The following is an 18153-nucleotide window of genomic DNA, read 5'->3' as shown; positions in this document are numbered from 1 at the left end:
GGCCCGAACAAGCTTGTTCCGCCCGCCAGCCCGCCCGCATTCGCCAATCTAATTACCAGTTTTTTCCTTCGGAAAACCTGGTTAAAAAGTTAACCTCAACAGGGCTTGAACCACTGACCCCTGGATTCCTGGATTAAAAAGCCCCCGCCTAGACCACTCGACCATCCATGCTCATGATTTAAGCGGATGTATTTTATAGCTATATAAGCAATCCTCGTAGTTTCCCAAAATATCGTTTCGCGTTGATACGATGCTTTATCTGTTGAACGGCCCCTTTAAAACATACATCAATATTAAACTACTTTTTATTTATAATAGGTTTTAATTTACAGAACACAACTATTCAAACATACATAGATATAAAAATATAACACAAACTACAAAATATTTATCAATAAAGCTTGCAACATTTGTTCACTAAGCTTTTGATCTACACTATGTTTGTGTGCTTTTCATTAATTATGTAACTTATTTATCATTTTGCGTAATTACAATGTGTTTCCATACAAAGATTATGTTATTTGATTTTTACCTTACTTATCAATTTTCAGGCTCTTCTGGGTAGTGGTTTTGACATTTATTTTGCTTGTAAGAGTACCATTTTGGTTTGCCTTTCATCTAGGGGCAACAGTACCGACCTGACCATAACGGACCTAACCAGCTTAGTGGATGAGACATTGTATTTTCGTGCAATTTGTTGTGGAGACCATTTCATTCTTCAGTTGACATACTAATCCAGTCTGACTTGGTGACCGTTAAGAGTTTGCATGAATCCGCTAGTATCAAAGTTCTGCTACCCAACAGAGAACGTTTAATTTCCTTTAATTGGGGCTAAATCAAAGTATGCAGCAACTGAACAAACATAGTCAAACTTTGTGTTCTCCCATTGACAGTTTGTTTAGGGAAATGATTGTATTTACTCACAATTATTATTTGTCCAATTAAATTGTACCTTTCGATTTCTAACAGGCTGGCTAAGGTTTTGACATTTTTTTGTAAAGTAGGTTAAAAATCTTGTTGAAATTTGTGAACATTCTATTTCATTTCAGGCTTTTTGAGGGGTTTTTATGAGCTCGAAGTTAGTAAGTTTATGTCAAATATTAACTCCAAAGTAAAAAAAAGTGTACCATGGAAAGTTTTTTATTTCTGAAACAGATGCTAAAAATACTAATCAATATGTATTGAAAAATGTATAATTTTTAAACTCAAGTATATTAAACTTGACCCCCTGTAAGATATGAACTATCAAGTAGAAATGTAAACACATGTATACAGAATACTGTAAAAATAATAAGGGTCTAGAATGATCTTATGCACGTTTAAAAAAATAGCTCTACTGCTTAAAATCTGGAAAGACTGGAATATGACAACGAAGAAAATACATACAGGTCATACAGTTGAGATCTTTTATTATACATTAACTTTTTCATGATGCACAATGCATACATGTGTAGCAATGGTAACAATTATTAATGTGTAATGATGATAATGATGTTAAATGTTTAGAGATTATAACAATAATAATGTGAAGCAATGATAACAATAATAAATGTGTAGTGATGATAGCAATAATATATGTGTAATGACGAAAACAATGATAAATACGTAGCGATAAAAACAATGATAAATGTGTAGTGATGCTAACAATGGTAAATGTGTAGCAATGATAACAATAATAAATGTGTAATGATGAAAACAATGATAAATATGTAGTGATGATAACAATGATATATGGGTAGTGATGATTACAATGATAAATATGTAGAGATGATAAAAAGGATAAATGTGTAGCAATGATAACAAGGATTAATGTCAGAGATGTTAAAATTATAATTGATACAGCAATCACTGAAACTGCTATAACAGGAATCTCTTATATTTCTATTTTGTTAGTTGAACAATTACAGGTTTCTAGAGTAAAAGTGATGCTAAGTAACAAAACTAGTATTAATATTAATATTAATAATACTAATATTAATCTCAGACATTATTTTATTCTTTAAGAAACTATTGTAATATTTAAGTTCATGTTGACCTTTTACCATAACCAAAAAATACAAGTACAAATTAATCTAATATGAAAAATATTTTATGATTTCAGGAAGTTGAATGAAGTTTTTAATAAGGCGCTATAGGCATTTGATAAAAGGCCAGGTTTTCAAATAACATTCTGACACTCAACAAATTCAATCGCTATTGCCATACAGTTCCCGGTTGAGAATGCAAAGCTGTCGGATGAAGCCGTCATTCGGGTGGATCTTGCGCTTCGGTCGGATGGTTCTCATGGCAGACATCAGGTCCATGTTACATTTCATCATCAGGTAGGCGATAACAATGGTGGGCGAGCGACTGACACCCTTCGAGCAATGCACGAACACTTTACCTTGAAAACATATATGAATATGAGGTGCACTCTTGGAAAATGGGGCTTAATGCATGTTTGTAAAGTGTCATCCAAGGATAGCCTGAGCAGTATGTACAGGCTTATCAGGAATTTTTCGTTTTACATGGAAGTCTCTTCTTAATGAAAGTCCAGTCTGTGCAGAAAGTGTCATCCTGATTATAATTGACAAATGATATTGTATTTATAATTGACAAATGATATTGTATTTATAATTGACAAATGATATTGTATTTATAATTGACAAATGATATTGTATTTATAATTGACAAATGATATTGTATTTATAATTGACAAATGATATTGTATTTATAATTGACAAATGATATTGTATTTATAATTGACAAATGATATTGTATTTATAATTGACAAATGATATTGTATTTATAATTGACAAATGATATTGTATTTATAATTGACAAATGATATTGTATTTATAATTGACAAATGATATTGTATTTATAATTGACAAATGATATTGTATTTATAATTGACAAATGATATTGTATTTATAATTGACAAATGATATTGTATTTATAATTGACAAATGATATTGGATTTATAATTGACAAATGATATTGGATTTATAATTGACAAATGATATTGTATTTATAATTGACAAATGATATTGTATTTATAATTGACAAATGATATTGTATTTATAATTGACAAATGATATTGTATTTATAATTGACAAATGATATTGTATTTATAATTGACTAATGATATTGTATTTATAATTGACAAATGATATTGTATTTATAATTGACAAATGATATTGTATTTATAATTGACAAATGATATTGGATTTATAATTGACAAATGATATTGTATTTATAATTGACAAATGATATTGTATTTATAATTGACAAATGATATTGTATTTATAATTGACAAATGATATTGTATTTATAATTGACTAATGATATTGGATTTATAATTGACTAATGATATTGGATTTATAATTGACTAATGATATTGTATTTATAATTGACAAATGATATTGTATTTATGATTGACTAATGATTTTGGATTTATCATTAACCAATTATATTGGATTTACTATTAAACAATGATATTGGTTTCATAATTGAAAAATAATATTGGATTTATAATTGACAAATGATATTGGATTTATAATTGACAAATGATATTGGATTTATAATTGACAATTGTTTTTGCATTTACCATTTACCAATTATATTGGATTTATAAATAAACATAGATATTGGTTTAATAATAGAAAAAAAGGATTAATTATTGACCAATGACATTCGGTTTATAATTGACTTATGATAATGGATTTATATTTTACTCAAAATATATAAGATTTACAATTTATCTGATTCCAGTTGCTCAACAGTTAAGTTTAGCAAACACAAGCTACCTGTTAGATCAAGTAATTTAATTTAAATGTTCACACTTTAAACAAGAGCTGTCACCATAGGATGACTTATGCACCCTATAAACGCTTGATAGAAGTTATGAGTTTTTTTCAAAACCTTAACGCAGATTTCGAAACCTAAACACGGACCCTTAGTTTAAGGTCAAGGTCACAGGGGTCAAAATTTGTGCGCGTATGGAAAGGCCTTGTTTCATATACACATGCATACCAAATATAAAGATTATATCTCAAGGGACATAGAAGTAATGAGCATTTTTCGAAACCTAAACGCAGATTTCGAAACCTAAACGCGGACCCTAAGTTCAACGTCAAGGTCACAGGGGTCAAAATTTGTGTGCATATGTAAAGGCCTTGTCCATATACACATGCATACCAAATATGAAGGTTATATCTCAAGGGACATAGAAGTCATGAGCATTTTTCGAAACCTAAACGCAAAGTGTGACGGAAAGAAGGACAGACAGACGGACAGTCCGATCACTTTTTGCCCTCCTACAGGGGGCATAAAAACTACTTCATGTAAAATAAATACAATCTTAGTGTGCTCAAAAGGTTTTTTAACATTTAATAAATATATTGCTTGATTAATTTATTTTATTTACATCTTAAGTTTACAGTCAGCTTAAATTTCTGTTAACATTAACACAACTGGGCCCTGATTTATTTCAGACAATCACTGTATACATCACATTCTGGTAATGTTTAACCCATTACCACTTAGATACATATTTTGACTCATTTGTATTTTCTTAGAAAATCAAATTTAATTAAAGGGACTGTCAACCACGAAATGACCAAAAAAGAAAAGTTCTAAAATACCGTCTTGTTTTACAATTATTAGTTTATATTGATTAAAATATCACAACTGGTGTATTACATTACTTGAAAAAAAGTTCATATTTTCAGTATATTCGGTAATAAAATTTTGCGATGTGAAATCGAAAGTACATTGCAAAAATTGGTGACATAACGATATACACGCTATAAATAACACAAGTAGATTGATCATTTTATTTATAAAATATATTCAATTCACTACGCATGCACAATGTGCTTTCCTGGGTTTACACCGTGACGATGATGATCAATCTACTGGAGTTATTTATAATTAACTGGTAGTGAGCTGGATGACATACCCAGTAAAATTTGTTACCGAATATACTGAAAATATGAAAAATTAACAACTTTTTTCAAGAAATGTAATATACCAGTCGTGATATGTTAATCAATATAAACTAATTATAGAAAAAAATACTGCAATTTACAACTTTTCTATTCTTCATCGTCGTGGTTGACAGTCCCTTTAAAGGTTTTATGGCTTCATTTCCAACCCTTAGATACTGATGAGCAGCAAACAGCATAAAACCTGAACAGACTGCGAGTTACTGGCAGGCTGTTCTAGTTTTATGCTGTTTGCACATAGCCATTTTCACTTTGCTTCTAAATAGAAAAGGGTTATGAAAAATGTTTGTCAAACAACAAATCACTGAAAACTATTACGTATTTGTGTGACTAAACCCCATGATCTGATGGATATTTACCTCCAGACTTCAATGCTTTGTCCATAAATTCTACAGCTTCCTTGTAAAAGATCGTCATATTGAAAGTTGGCGAGTCCTGAGCCTTAATGCCATGGAACTTGATCCCAGCTGGCTGGTAGAACATTGAGTCTGTGTTTGTTTCACTGCTTCCCTTACCCTGAGAGCAGTTGATTATGTGGGTGATGCCTATCTTGTTCAAATGTTCGTTGTCTAGCGCTACTTTCCTGAAGGATACCATACACAGTGTTTAACCATATCGGTCCCCCTTTCGGATGAAAACGCTTTATCGGTACCCCTCTCGATGCGGTACCGGTCATTCTCGGATAAAAACATGGTTTTGTGTGAATGGTCTTCCACTAAACAACAATTTATTGTTAAAGAGGTACAATGGTCATTCAAAGTTAGTATTGCACGGAACATTAGAACCATGCTGCTTTGTAGTTTTATGTTCAACTTCTTTGCTTCGTTAGTGAATAATTATATATAAGCGACACATTCAAGGGATGTCCCGCTATTAAATATGAGTTTGATTATTTCAAAATGATTTTGGCGTGTATAATGTGAATATCGGATCGCCTTGATTAAATTAGTTGTATGAAATAATGGTAGATATGGTTTAAAATGAGAACAGACAATTGACATTGTCAACAATATTGAAAAACTGTCAGCTTTCTGTTTGTACGAAGCAAGGGTTTCCCTTTCCGATGTGTGATCATACCTTCACAGGCAACCTCTCAGATGGAGTTGGTCTATAGAAACTCCAAATTATGATTCCTTTTAATTATCAATTATTAAGAAAGATTATTGTTTATTTTTTATTTTAATTCTAACAATATTTTAAGCATTTGCAAAAATAAGCTTGTCATTATAACACGTTATTTAAGGTTTTAGGTGATATGAATTGGTAACTGCAAAACAGGGTTTGACTTTAAAAAAACTGTTTCAGTAAAAAAAAAAAAAATTTCAGGGGCGGTAGGTCAGCATTTTATAAATAAACAAGGGACAAAATTGTCACAAAACCAGGTTTTCATTGTGAAAAAAAATCTGATAAAGGGAGAAAACTCAAACTGAACTTTTGAAATGACCAAAAAAAATTAACCCCCTTTGTAAGTTTTTTTTTTTTTTTTTTTAATCTATTTTTAGTCGTGGCGACCTTGACATTGGAGATATTGACGTGATTCTTTCGTGGGACACACCGTCCCATGATGGTGAACAAATGTGCCAAATGATTTTAAAATCTCACAATGAATGACATAGTTATAGCCAGGACAAGCTCATTTATGGCCATTTTTGACCTTTGAACTCAAAGTGTGACCTTGACCTTGGAGATATCGACGTAATTATTTCGCGCGACACACCGTCCAATGATGGTGAACAAATGTGCCAAATGATTTTAAAATCTGACGATGAACGACATAGTTATGGCTCGGACAAGCTCATTTATGGCCATTTTTGACCTTTGAACTCAAAGTGTGACCTTGACCTTGGAGATATTGACGTAATTATTTCGCGCGACACACCGTCCAATGATGGTGAACAAATGTGCCAAATGATTTTAAAATCTGACAATGAACGACATAGTTATGGCCCGGACAAGCTTATTCCGCCAGCCCGCCAGCCCGCCAGCCAGCCAGCCAGCCCGCCAGCCAGCCAGCCCGCCAGCCCGCCCGCATTCGCCAATCTAATAACCAGTTTTTTCCTTCGGAAAACCTGGTTAATGAGAGTGCAAAATCAATTTTAAACATCAAACAAAGCCCACATTAAGCAAATGCACACATGTACAATGGAAAGACTACCCTTGCAAACACACTGTTGTCAATCTTATTCTGCATGATACTTAACATTTGATTGAACCAAATGCATGTAACCAAGTCCATGCTTATAACATGTTTGATAGGTGTAAAATCTCACTTCCCGATGTGTTTTTTTTTAAAAGTATGCGCAGAAATAATGATTATATGTTTTTGTAGACAAAATCCGATAATGTTATAAATCTAAAACAAGGAATGCCAATGATGGTCGGTCCGGCGATCTGAAACACGACAATTTTGTATAGTGTACACACAACAATAACCGGCGCAATAACTTTGCGAAAACAAAACTATTTAATTTCGCATTCGCAGACATGGGAATGCAAACTGAAATTATTATATTTTATTTTTAGGAGGTTTGGCTCCGCATCTTTGGGTTCAGTCTAAATTTGAACCGAGCGAGGATGAAAAGTCGGAGTCACCATAACTTGGCAGTGTACCTGATCTGCATGCGACGCAATTATGGAATCAGATACATTTTTTGCTGCTGCAAGCGGAGAAAGGACGGAGTCATTTCTGCCTGTGGACGAAGATCCGATTTTACCTATATGTTGATTGAAAGTTTGAGTGTAAGGTGTGTGGAAAACGACATTCTTATTGTTTACTTACTACAGTGGAGTATGTGCAAACGGATTAAATTATACAACTGATTAAAATGACCATTTTAAAACTCATATGACAATATGTAAAACATATCACTGTACAATTTGCTCAAGTTCATTCAAAAGTCGATGGAGCTGTAAAAGATATACAGGCGTATGCAGCAAAGAGGCAAGTTTCAAATGTGAAACATGTGGAAAAACTTTTTAAAGAAAAGCGATACTTAGCAGAGCATCGCCTTAAACACACAGAATGTGACAACGTGTAGCAATATATAGTTTGTGGAAACACCTTCAATCACCACAGTTCACAATATCGCCGCAGTAAAAAGGACACTATTAAATAAAGTGAAAGGTACAACAAAAGTATTGCGCCTCTTCAACCACTAAATTTAAGTGTTCAGTGACACTACATTATAGTCTAAGATGTTGATATTGTTTATTGCGCTATAATTATGCATATTTATAGTTATTATTTTTTGGGAAACACATTTTGGGACCACCAATTTGTAGCTAAAAGATAGTAGCACATATCCCTAGTTATTGACTGTATAAGCATTCACTTAAAAATATGTGTTTAATTTTTATACGCCCGTATAAAATACGGGACGTATTATGTGAAACCCCTTGGCGGGCGGCGGGCGGAAGGCATCACTTTGTCCGGACTCTAATTCAAATTGTATTCATCCGATCTTCACCAAACTTGGTCAGCAGTTGCATCTAGTTGATATCTAGGCCAAGTTCGAATATGGGTCATGCCGGGTCAAAAACTAGGTCATAGGGTCAATAAGTGCATTTTCAAAGGGGCCACTTTGTCCGGACTCTATTTCAAATTGTATTCATCCGATCTTCACCAAACTTGGTCAGCAGTTGCATCTAGTTGATATCTAGGCCAAGTTCGAATATGGGTCATGCCGGGTCAAAAACTAGGTCATAGGGTCAATAAGTGCATTTTCAAAGGGGCCACTTTGTCCGGACTCTATTTCAAATTGTATTCATCCGATCTTCACCAAACTTGGTCAGCAGTTGCATCTAGTTGATATATAGGCCAAGTTCGAATATGGGTCATGCCGGGTCAAAAACTAGGTCATAGGGTCAATTAGTGCATTTTCAACGGCGCCACTTTGTCCGGACTCTAATTCAAATTGTATTCATCCGATCTTCACCAAATTTGGTCAGAAGTTGTGTCTAGATGATATGTAGGTCAAGTTCAAATATGGGTCATGCCGTGTCAAAAACTAGGTCACGAGGTTACTTAGTGCATTTCAAGCATTTAGCATGGTGTCCGCTCTCTAATTGAAGTAGTTTTCATCTGATCTTCACCTAATTTGGTCAGAAGTTGTGTCTAGATGATATGTAGGTCAAGTTCGAACATGGGTCATGCCGGGTCAAAAACGAGGTCACATAGTGCATTTCAAGCATTAAGCATGTTGTCCGCTCTTTAATTGAAGTAGTTTTCATCTGATCTTCACCAAATTTAGTCAGATGTTACATCTAAGTGATATCTAGGTCAAGTTCAAATATGGGTCATGCCGGGTCAATAACTAGGTCTTGAGGACACTTTCAAGCATTGAGCATGGTGTCCAAAACCTTCGAACGGGCGTATCTTGTGACAGTTTGGCACTCTTGTTTATTTTGTTAATGTCAAGATGTTGATTCCTTGGGAATTCATGCAATTTATACTCAACATGATTTGTTTCTACCGGAGCATGTTATATGCCCCCTGTACCTAATTAAAATATGTCGCTCTTGTTAACTGACATAATTTGATGTTGAAATGGTATGATTATATAAATACTATTAACTTTCGTTGGAACAGGCTTACATAAGGTAATGTGCCTTGCTAATTTTTTTTTTGTTTAAAGGTGTTTATCTACTCCCTTACCGTAATGGTCTGATGTTAGATTGTGTTGAATAAAAATTAAATGTTACTTGTTTTGTTAAAACGTCTTTATTGAAGAGTAATTTACTTTTTTATTATCTGCTTTTTTTCCCGGCCAATACTGGAGGGTTATTGTTGCTGGTGTTGTCCGTCAATTCGTCCGGAGATGTTTGTGAATAACTGCTGCATGACATTTCAAGAAACGTACAATAAATGTGTATCATCATTCTTCGGTGGTGCAGGCGTAAATAAATTTACATTGCCGTTCTTCGGTGGTTTTTATACAAGTTTTGCTAGATGACTTGGACATGTAAGAGCTATAGTCCTTTAATTGATTGAACTTTAATGATTTGTTTTTCAGATTTTAGGTGCATTATTTCCATAGACCTGTGGTTTACCCAGGCGTTTTCGTTTGCTTTACACTTGTAAGTAAATAACAACTTTTGCACAATCAATAATATTCCGCGAAGGATGTTTATTTCTAGCATTTGTTTGATGATCAAACTTTTCAGGAAATAAATATCCGCTAAAGATACCGCTATGTGTTGCCCTATGCTTAACAAATAACTTGCATTACTTCCATTACATCATCAATCAGATTTTATTGAAGCATATATTATTACTATTATATAATAATTAATATATTCAGTTAACGTTATTGCTTGAAAAAGTACAACATACTAATCGGTTGCTTTATGAACAAAGACCTGTACATAATTAACAGTTAAAAAGGACATATCGACGAAATATCTACTCTACGAAGGCATGCATAACAAAACAAAAATATTCCATATTTGCGAATTTATATTACTAGAGATAATACTACATTGATGTAATCTCATAGAATAAATGTAAATATTACGTTTGCCCCAATGCTTAAATACTTGTTTTCAAAGAAACTTTAATAAGAGGTTTGTGTTTTAAGCTATCATTTATAGTAAATACTTAAAATTCATAAAATAATTCCTGAAATTAAATATTGTATTGCCGGTGGTACGCCCTTTAAAATTTGGTACATATATATGACATATATAGATAAGAAAACATTTTTTTCAACATGTTCAATGTTAAGTTCTACAAATTGCTCAAGTACAGTTCATTTTATTATCAAGATCCTGTAGCCCAATACCAAGTCTTCTAGAAGGCAAAACTTTTGTTTCGTCGCACTTGTTGGTGACACCCTCTTGACACGCCAGAGAGCTTTGGTACGTCTGATCTTTTTCATTTCCTCTGTTTTTTGCGTCGTCTTTCTGGCAAATCAAATGAATTTTCCCTGCCCAGTGCGAATCCGTTGCAGTGGATGTCTGGGATGGCTCACGTCGCTTTGATTGATGAAGCCATACATAGATCGTCTTTTACGTGATCGTGATCTGAAGAAAAAGTATTTATTTATTTATATTTATAGTTATATATACGTAACTTCGCAATTGTTACTTAAATCGCGTACTAGTAAATTTATAAATTAAACAATTATTTTTAATTCAGCTGAGAAATATGGCAGTTTATGTGAATAAACAAACTGCACTTAGTGAATCGAATCCGAGAGGTTGCCTGTGCGCTGAAATCCAATAAAAGAGAGGGATACCTGTGCTTCAGGTAAACCAAAAATGACGATTTTCTGAACATTTTATATTCGTTACAGTTATACATATGAGTTTAAAATATTCCTTAGTTATAACGGATTTGCCTCTGATATAAATTTTAAGTGAATTGTAGCGAATGGAAAGTCATGTTAACAACACAAAGATGCGTTAGTCAACAGTGCAACATGAAACTGTGTGGCTTATATCTATAGTCAATTATTGTAATGTTCCGTGCAATACTTACTTTTGACGTACTGCGTTTCCTTCATGGTACAAAACACTATTTACTGACCACTCTCCATCACAGAATCATGTTTTTATCCGAGAATGACCGGTACCGCATCCGAGAGGGGTACCGATATAGCGTTTTCATCCGAGAGGGGGACTGATATGGTTATACACCGTGCCATACACACAGATAAGGTTAACACAGTGATATCTGATGAATTACAAACTTTTCTAAGGAAATCTAATTAAGGTGCCTTTTGACTAAACTATTGCACAAATGTATTGCCACCATGAAAAGTAAATATTTTGTACAAGTGATTATATTAAACATTTTATATGACTGACTGTTCAATATAAGATCTATATAAGCCAAATTAAGACTGTAGACATATACATGTACAATGTATCCATGATTAAAAAAAAATAAATTAAAATGCACAAGTTTTTAAGTTATTACAAAGTATAAATGTAATTATGTACTACAAACATGTTTTGTATGTACCAGCAGCCAAATCAATTTCAAATGATGATACAAAATGCTACAGAAATTTAAATAAATCCTTACCAAAATGATAGTTAACAGAACTTGTTCACAGTTTGGTAAAATGATGATTTTCAAACAGTTGTCATAGATTCAAATAATGTTTAAAAAAGTAAAATAACACTCCTGACTAAGAAAAAATGTGTACAAATATTGGTTCATTAATGGATGAGCATCATTTGAATTGGGTAAAATAATAAAGCGCTTGTAATGCTTTTCCACCATAATTTTGAAAGGATGTTTGGTACTTACCGTACATAAAGTTAACGTTTTACTGATAAATACTGATGTCTGCGTGGCACAGTGGTAGAGCATTAGCTTTTACTTCCAGAGGTCAAGAGTTTGATTCCGAGAAAGGCAATAATTTTAATTTAACTTTTTTCATTGTATTTTAACCCTTTACCACTTAGATATGTATTTTGATGCATATGTAGTCCCTTAGAAAGTTAAATTTAAGTAAATACCTTTCTTACTAAATTCACATTTTCGGACATTAAAAAACAGACAATCTGTGAAGAAGTACTAACAAAGAATAATACTACAATAAACATTCATAAGCAATCAATTTTTTATTTAATTATTGTGTCCATGGAAATCAAATACCTAACAAGAGCACTGCCTTGCGGGTGCAGACCGCTTACTATTTTTCTTTTTAAAGGTGTAGGGACCTATCTCAATTTCAATCACAATGGAGGGAGGGGTGGAGAGGGGTGTATAGTGTGGGGGTGTGGTCATTTATTACATTATCTTCCATAAATGCCAAAAAAAAATGCAAAAAAAAAAAAAAAAATTTCGGGGGGGGGGGGGGGATTCTTGGGTGGGATGGTTGGACGGTATTTCAAAAATAAAATAATAAAAATAAATATTTGTTTTTTTTAACCATGTTTGAAAAAAACAAGAGATGTGTTTGTCAGAAGCACAATGCCCCTCATTTTGCCGCTTTGAATTTATTTATTTTTACCTTTGACCTTGAAGGATGACCTTGACCTCGAAGGATGACCTTGACATTGAACTTCCACCACTCAAAATGTGAAGATTCATGAGAACGCTGATTTGAAATTTTATTAAATTTTTTTACCTTAAAGGATGACCTTGACCTTTAACTTCCACCACTCAAAATGTGCAGCTTTATGATAATGACGTTTTAAAATATTTTATTTTTTGACCTTTGACCTTGAAGGATGACCTTGACCTTGAAGGATGACCTTGACCTTGAACTTTCCCTACTAAAAATTTGTAGCTTCATGATAACGCTGTTTTGATTTATTTTTTTTTACCTTTGACCTTGACGGATGACATTGACATTGAAGAATGATATTGACCTTGAACTTCCACCACTCAAAATGTGCAACTTCATGAGAACGCCGCTTTGACAATTTTATTTTTTTTTACCTTGAAGGATGACCTTGACCTTTAACTTCCACCACTCAAAATGAGCAGCTTCATGATAACGCCGCTTTGAATTATTTGTGTTTTTTTTTAACTTTGACCTTGAAGGATGACCTTGACCTTGAAGGATGACCTTGACCTAGAACTTCCACCACTCAAAATGTGCAGCTTCATGAGAATGCCACTTTGAGCATTTTTTTTTTTTACTTTGAAGGATGACCTTGACCTTGAACTTCCACCACTCAAAATGTGCAGCTTTATGAGATACACATGCATGCCAAATATCAAGTTGCTATCTTCAATATTAAAAAAGTTATGGCCAATGTTAAAGTTTTCAGACGGACAGACGCCATATATCTGACATTTGACCTTGAAGGATGACCTTGACCTTCACCTTTCACCACTCAAAATGTTTAGCTCCATGAGATACACATGCATGCCAAATATCAAGTTACTATCTTCAATATTGAAAAAGTTATGGCCAATGTTAAAGTTTTCGGACGGACAGACACCATAAATTTGACATTTGACCTTGAAAGATGACCTTGACCTTTCACCACTCAAAATGGGCAGCTCCATAAGATACACATGCATGCCAAATATCAAGTTGCTATCTTCAAAAGTGAAAAAGTTATGGCCAATGTCAAAGTTTTTTCGAACGGACGGACAGACTGACTGACATACTGACGGACAGTTCAACTGCTATATGCCAATAAATAAAATATTTTTAAAATAAAAATTATTTTTTTTGGGTGGGGGGAAGGGGTGGGGGGTATAGTATGCGGGTGTGGTGGTCATTTATTAGATATTCTTTAATTAAAAAAAATATAATGGGGGAGGGGTGATTCGGGGGGGGGGGGGGGGGGGTGAATCGGGGGGGGAGGGGGGGTGCATGGGGGATGGTTTGGGTGGAGTCTATTGTGATATGTTAGGTAAGAGTTGTTTTGTCAAAGTATCAATCAAATCTAATCATAAACAAAGAAGTTATGGCAATTTTAGCAAAATTTAAGAATTTGACCTTGAGAGTCAAGGTCATTCAAAGGTCAAGGTAAAATTCAACTTGCCAGGTACAGTACCCTCATGATAGCATGAAAGTATTTGAAATTTAAAAGCAATAGCCTTGATACTTTAGAAGTAAAGTGGATCTAAACACAAAATGTAACCATATTTTCTAAGTTACTAAGTCAAAACAGGGCCATAATTCCGTAAATATTACAACCAGAGTTATGCAACTTGTCTTTTACTGTCCCCTTATGATAGTGTGCGAATGTTCCAAGTATGAAAGCAATATCTATGATACTTTAGGGGTAAAGTGGACCAAAACACAAAACTTAACCAAGTTTTCAAGTATAAAGGGCCCATAATTCCGTCAAAATGCCAGTCAGAGTTACATAACTTTGCCTGCATAGTCCCCTTACGATAGTTAGTAGGTGTTGCAAGTATGAAAGCAATAGCTTTATTACTTTAGGAAAAAAGTGGACCTAAACACAAAACTTAACCAAATTTTCAATTTTCTAAGTATAAAAAGGGCAAATTCTGTCAAAATGCCAGTCAGAGTTACATAACTTTGCTTGCACAGTCCCCTTATGATAGTTTGTAAGTGTTGCAAGTATGAAAGCAATAGCTTTCATACTTAAGGAATAAAATGGACCTAAGCACAAAACTTAACCAAAATTTTCAATTATCTAAGTATAAAAAGGGCACATAATTCTGTCAAAATGCAAGCCAGAGTTATCTCACTTTGCCTGTCCAGTCCCCTCATGATAGTAAAAAAGTGTACCAAGTTTGAATGCAATAGAATTGATACTTTATGAGAAAAGTGGACCTAAACGCAAAACTTAACTGGACGCTGACACCGACGCCCAAGGTGATGACAATAGCTCATAATTTTTTTTCAAAAAATAGATGAGCTAAAAATCAATTTGTGTTATGACATTATTCCCTACTTGGTAGTTAAAGCATTATTCAACTTTTAATATGATTGAGCTGGAAGATGTTTTGCTGTTTATATTAACACAAGGTCACTTACAAAGCATAATGATTTAGTTGTGTTAAATGCTTTATCCCTTTACCACTTAGATACGTATGTTCACGTATTTGTAGTCCCTAAGAAAGTTATATTTAAGACCTTTCTTACTAGATTCAAGTTTTTAAGGCTTCTTCTCCAATCCTTAGGTACTGATGAGCAGCAAACAGCATAAAACTTGAACAGACTGTGAGTTGCTCGCAGGCTGTTCTGGTTTTATGCTGTTTGCATATAGCCATTTCCACTTTGCTCCTAAGTGGGAAAGGGTTAATTTACTAGGGGAGTAGGCTTTCATGGCCCAAGTAGATGTCAGATTTATGAGAAAACTGGGAAAATGATTTGAACTAATTTATCTGAGATTAATCTGCTAGTGGCGGCGGGGAAAAAAGAAGCATTTAAAATCTTACATGTCACCGCAATAAACACCAGGATAAACCTCATCATAGCTGTTGGTTGGAGCCTGGGGTGGAGTAAACATCCAAAAGGTGGAAGTGTTGCCACTAGATGACTTGTTTCCATGGAGCTGTTCATCCGTAGATGTTATCATATATTCCCGAACTCTTGAGTAGAGCTTAAGAGAGAAGCTCATCATTTGGCCTCTTCAACTGCAAAAAATAATATGCATAATAAGTAATATGTACATGCTGTTTTAAATTACTACTTTAATACTGACCTATGTTTTTAATTTGAAACTGCAATCTCTGGGAAAGTGCTACTTTGCAATAATATGTTTCGGCAATATTCCCTACGGTGTCTTTCAACTCCCTAAAAATTTTAATAAACAATTTCCCCTAAATAAATTAATCATTGTATTGGTAAGTGTTAAGGCTGAATATTATGCTTGTCTAAAGGACAGTACGTTGATAGCAACTGATATATCTGGAAAAGTTTAATGCATGAAAAAGATATTTGAAAGTATTACATTTTTCAAAGGAAAACATCACATTCATTAAAAGAATGCAATAATGCACCTTACAGGGTGAATATACTTTCAATTGAACAAACCATCAAGGAACTACACTACTACTCTTCTTAAAAGCCAATAAACACTCAAAATCAAAGAATATTTCAAACAATATTTGAAAAATAAAGTTAACACATAAAAAATCAATGTTCCTTATAGCAGTAGCAGAAATCTCAACGCTAGATGTGGTCTGGGAACATAGATTTAACATAGATTTAACAAGATACAAAATGCTCTTTTTTTTATTTGTTGGAAAATATATGCAACACATGTTCATGTAACAGATTAGTGTTCATGTGTCATGATATGGATAGATAATGTTGCGGGAAATTCAAATGGAAAACTAGCCGTTGTCCATTGGAAAATCATCCACATTTTCATGAACTGTTTAATCAGATTTTAAACTTGGATTAGCATCATTATTCTAGGAGCACACCATCTTACACAAGTTGTTTTTATTTGCAAATTAGGGATGCATTTATGATCTTCTTTTGTTTATTTTTGCCAGAAAATAGTTTTAATTGCTCATACAATCAATGAAAGTGTTGCCTGGTTTACAGGAGGCGAGTTTGTATGAAAAAAGCCTTTTGGAGTTGCAACTCTAAACAACCCGGAGGGTCAGTAGCTGGGAGTTGGATTATTGCAATTAATAAGTGAACATGTAGGCCTGTTTGGGAATAAGAACTCTGAGTCTAATTAGACCTACATATTATATAGGATATATAAGTGAATAAGAAACTATTTAAAACTTGACACTTTTAGAATCATCTTGTATCCGAAAATATTAAATCCGGATAAGCTGTTTCTATCTATCTATCTTTAAATACTGCCGGACTCCCCTCGCGAGTATTACTGGCAGGTGCGCATGTCAGTGCAAGATAAAAGTGGTTTAAAAGCATTGAAAGGGAGACTTCAAAGCATGAAAGTGAGGTGAAGAAAAAGTTTGATAGTGTTAAACAAGAAGAAACGTATTCATAGGTTAAAAGTTGTCCCCCAGGGACGACTGGGGAGAAGAGTAGGGCTAAGGCAACGCTTAAACCCCTCTAGGTCTGACTGCTGTACAATTGAGGCAGGTAGGTAGGTGTAAGAAAAAAAGGAATATTAAAAGTAGTTGGCTGATGTGTGGACTTGTCTGAATGAGAGAGGATGCATATGACGAGTCATCCTCGTGGGCCTCTCAAGATATGACGGCAGCGAGATGGCTACCAGGCCGTACACAATCGTATAAAACATGGTCAGTCGGTAGAGGTCACGACGGTCAGTTAGTCTGCCAGCCAAGCTCAGTCTGCACACTGGTGACACTGCTGTAGGATGAGTAGTTGTTTTTCACCCAGCGGACTGCTCTACATTGTGCTTTTTCTACCTTGTCGATATTATATTTGGTATGCGGGCTCCAGACAGAGGAAGCATATTCTACCTGGGGTCTTACTAAGGTCTTATAGGCTACTTCTCTGATGTTTTCATTTTTAGTTTGAATATTCCTGCGGATGAAACCAAGAGATTTATTAGCATTTGTTGTAATGTTGGCACTAATATGTTTGTTCCAACAAAGATCATCTGAAATAGAAACACCTAAATATTTAGCACTGTCTACCACGTCAAGGATTTGCCCATGTAGCCTGTAATTGAAGATGAATTTATGATTTTTCTCAGCGATAATAAGGACAACACATTTACAAGGTTTGAACTCCATGTCCTACAGGTTTTCCCAACGTACTAATTTGTCTAAATCATTTTGAAGGGAGGCGCAGTCTTGCAAGTTGTTAATAGCCAAGTATACAGC

General features: G+C 34.0%; 1 protein-coding gene across 1 annotated transcript; it reads right to left on the bottom strand.

The window, feature by feature from the left end:
- Positions 1-1392: 1392 nt before the first annotated feature.
- LOC127870973 (dual specificity protein phosphatase 3-like) lies at positions 1393-16011 on the bottom strand. Its single transcript, XM_052413584.1, has 3 exons — positions 15814-16011; positions 5348-5571; positions 1393-2383 (listed from the first exon to the last, which is right to left on the bottom strand). Exons 1-3 carry the CDS (start codon positions 15996-15998, stop codon positions 2187-2189), a joined length of 606 nt encoding a protein of 201 aa, XP_052269544.1. The 5' UTR covers positions 15999-16011; the 3' UTR covers positions 1393-2186.
- Positions 16012-18153: the final 2142 nt, after the last annotated feature.

Source organism: Dreissena polymorpha, chromosome 3 (genome assembly GCF_020536995.1).
Source record: "Dreissena polymorpha isolate Duluth1 chromosome 3, UMN_Dpol_1.0, whole genome shotgun sequence".
NCBI lineage: Eukaryota > Metazoa > Mollusca > Bivalvia > Myida > Dreissenidae > Dreissena > Dreissena polymorpha.
The sequence above is the reverse complement of the archived record's forward strand: the minus strand, read 5'-3'. Positions and strand labels throughout refer to the sequence as shown.

Bases quoted from the DNA above. Each gene is read 5' to 3' on its own strand.
- LOC127870973 (XM_052413584.1), bottom strand. From the start codon at position 15,998: ATGATGAGCTTCTCTCTTAAGCTCTACTCAAGAGTTCGGGAATATATG. The intron at 5,572-15,813 runs GTAAGATTTTAA...GGTATCCTTCAG, and splicing joins GGTGTTTATTGCGGTGACAT to GAAAGTAGCGCTAGACAACG. The intron at 2,384-5,347 runs GTAAATATCCAT...TATGTTTTCAAG, and splicing joins CAAAGCATTGAAGTCTGGAG to GTAAAGTGTTCGTGCATTGC.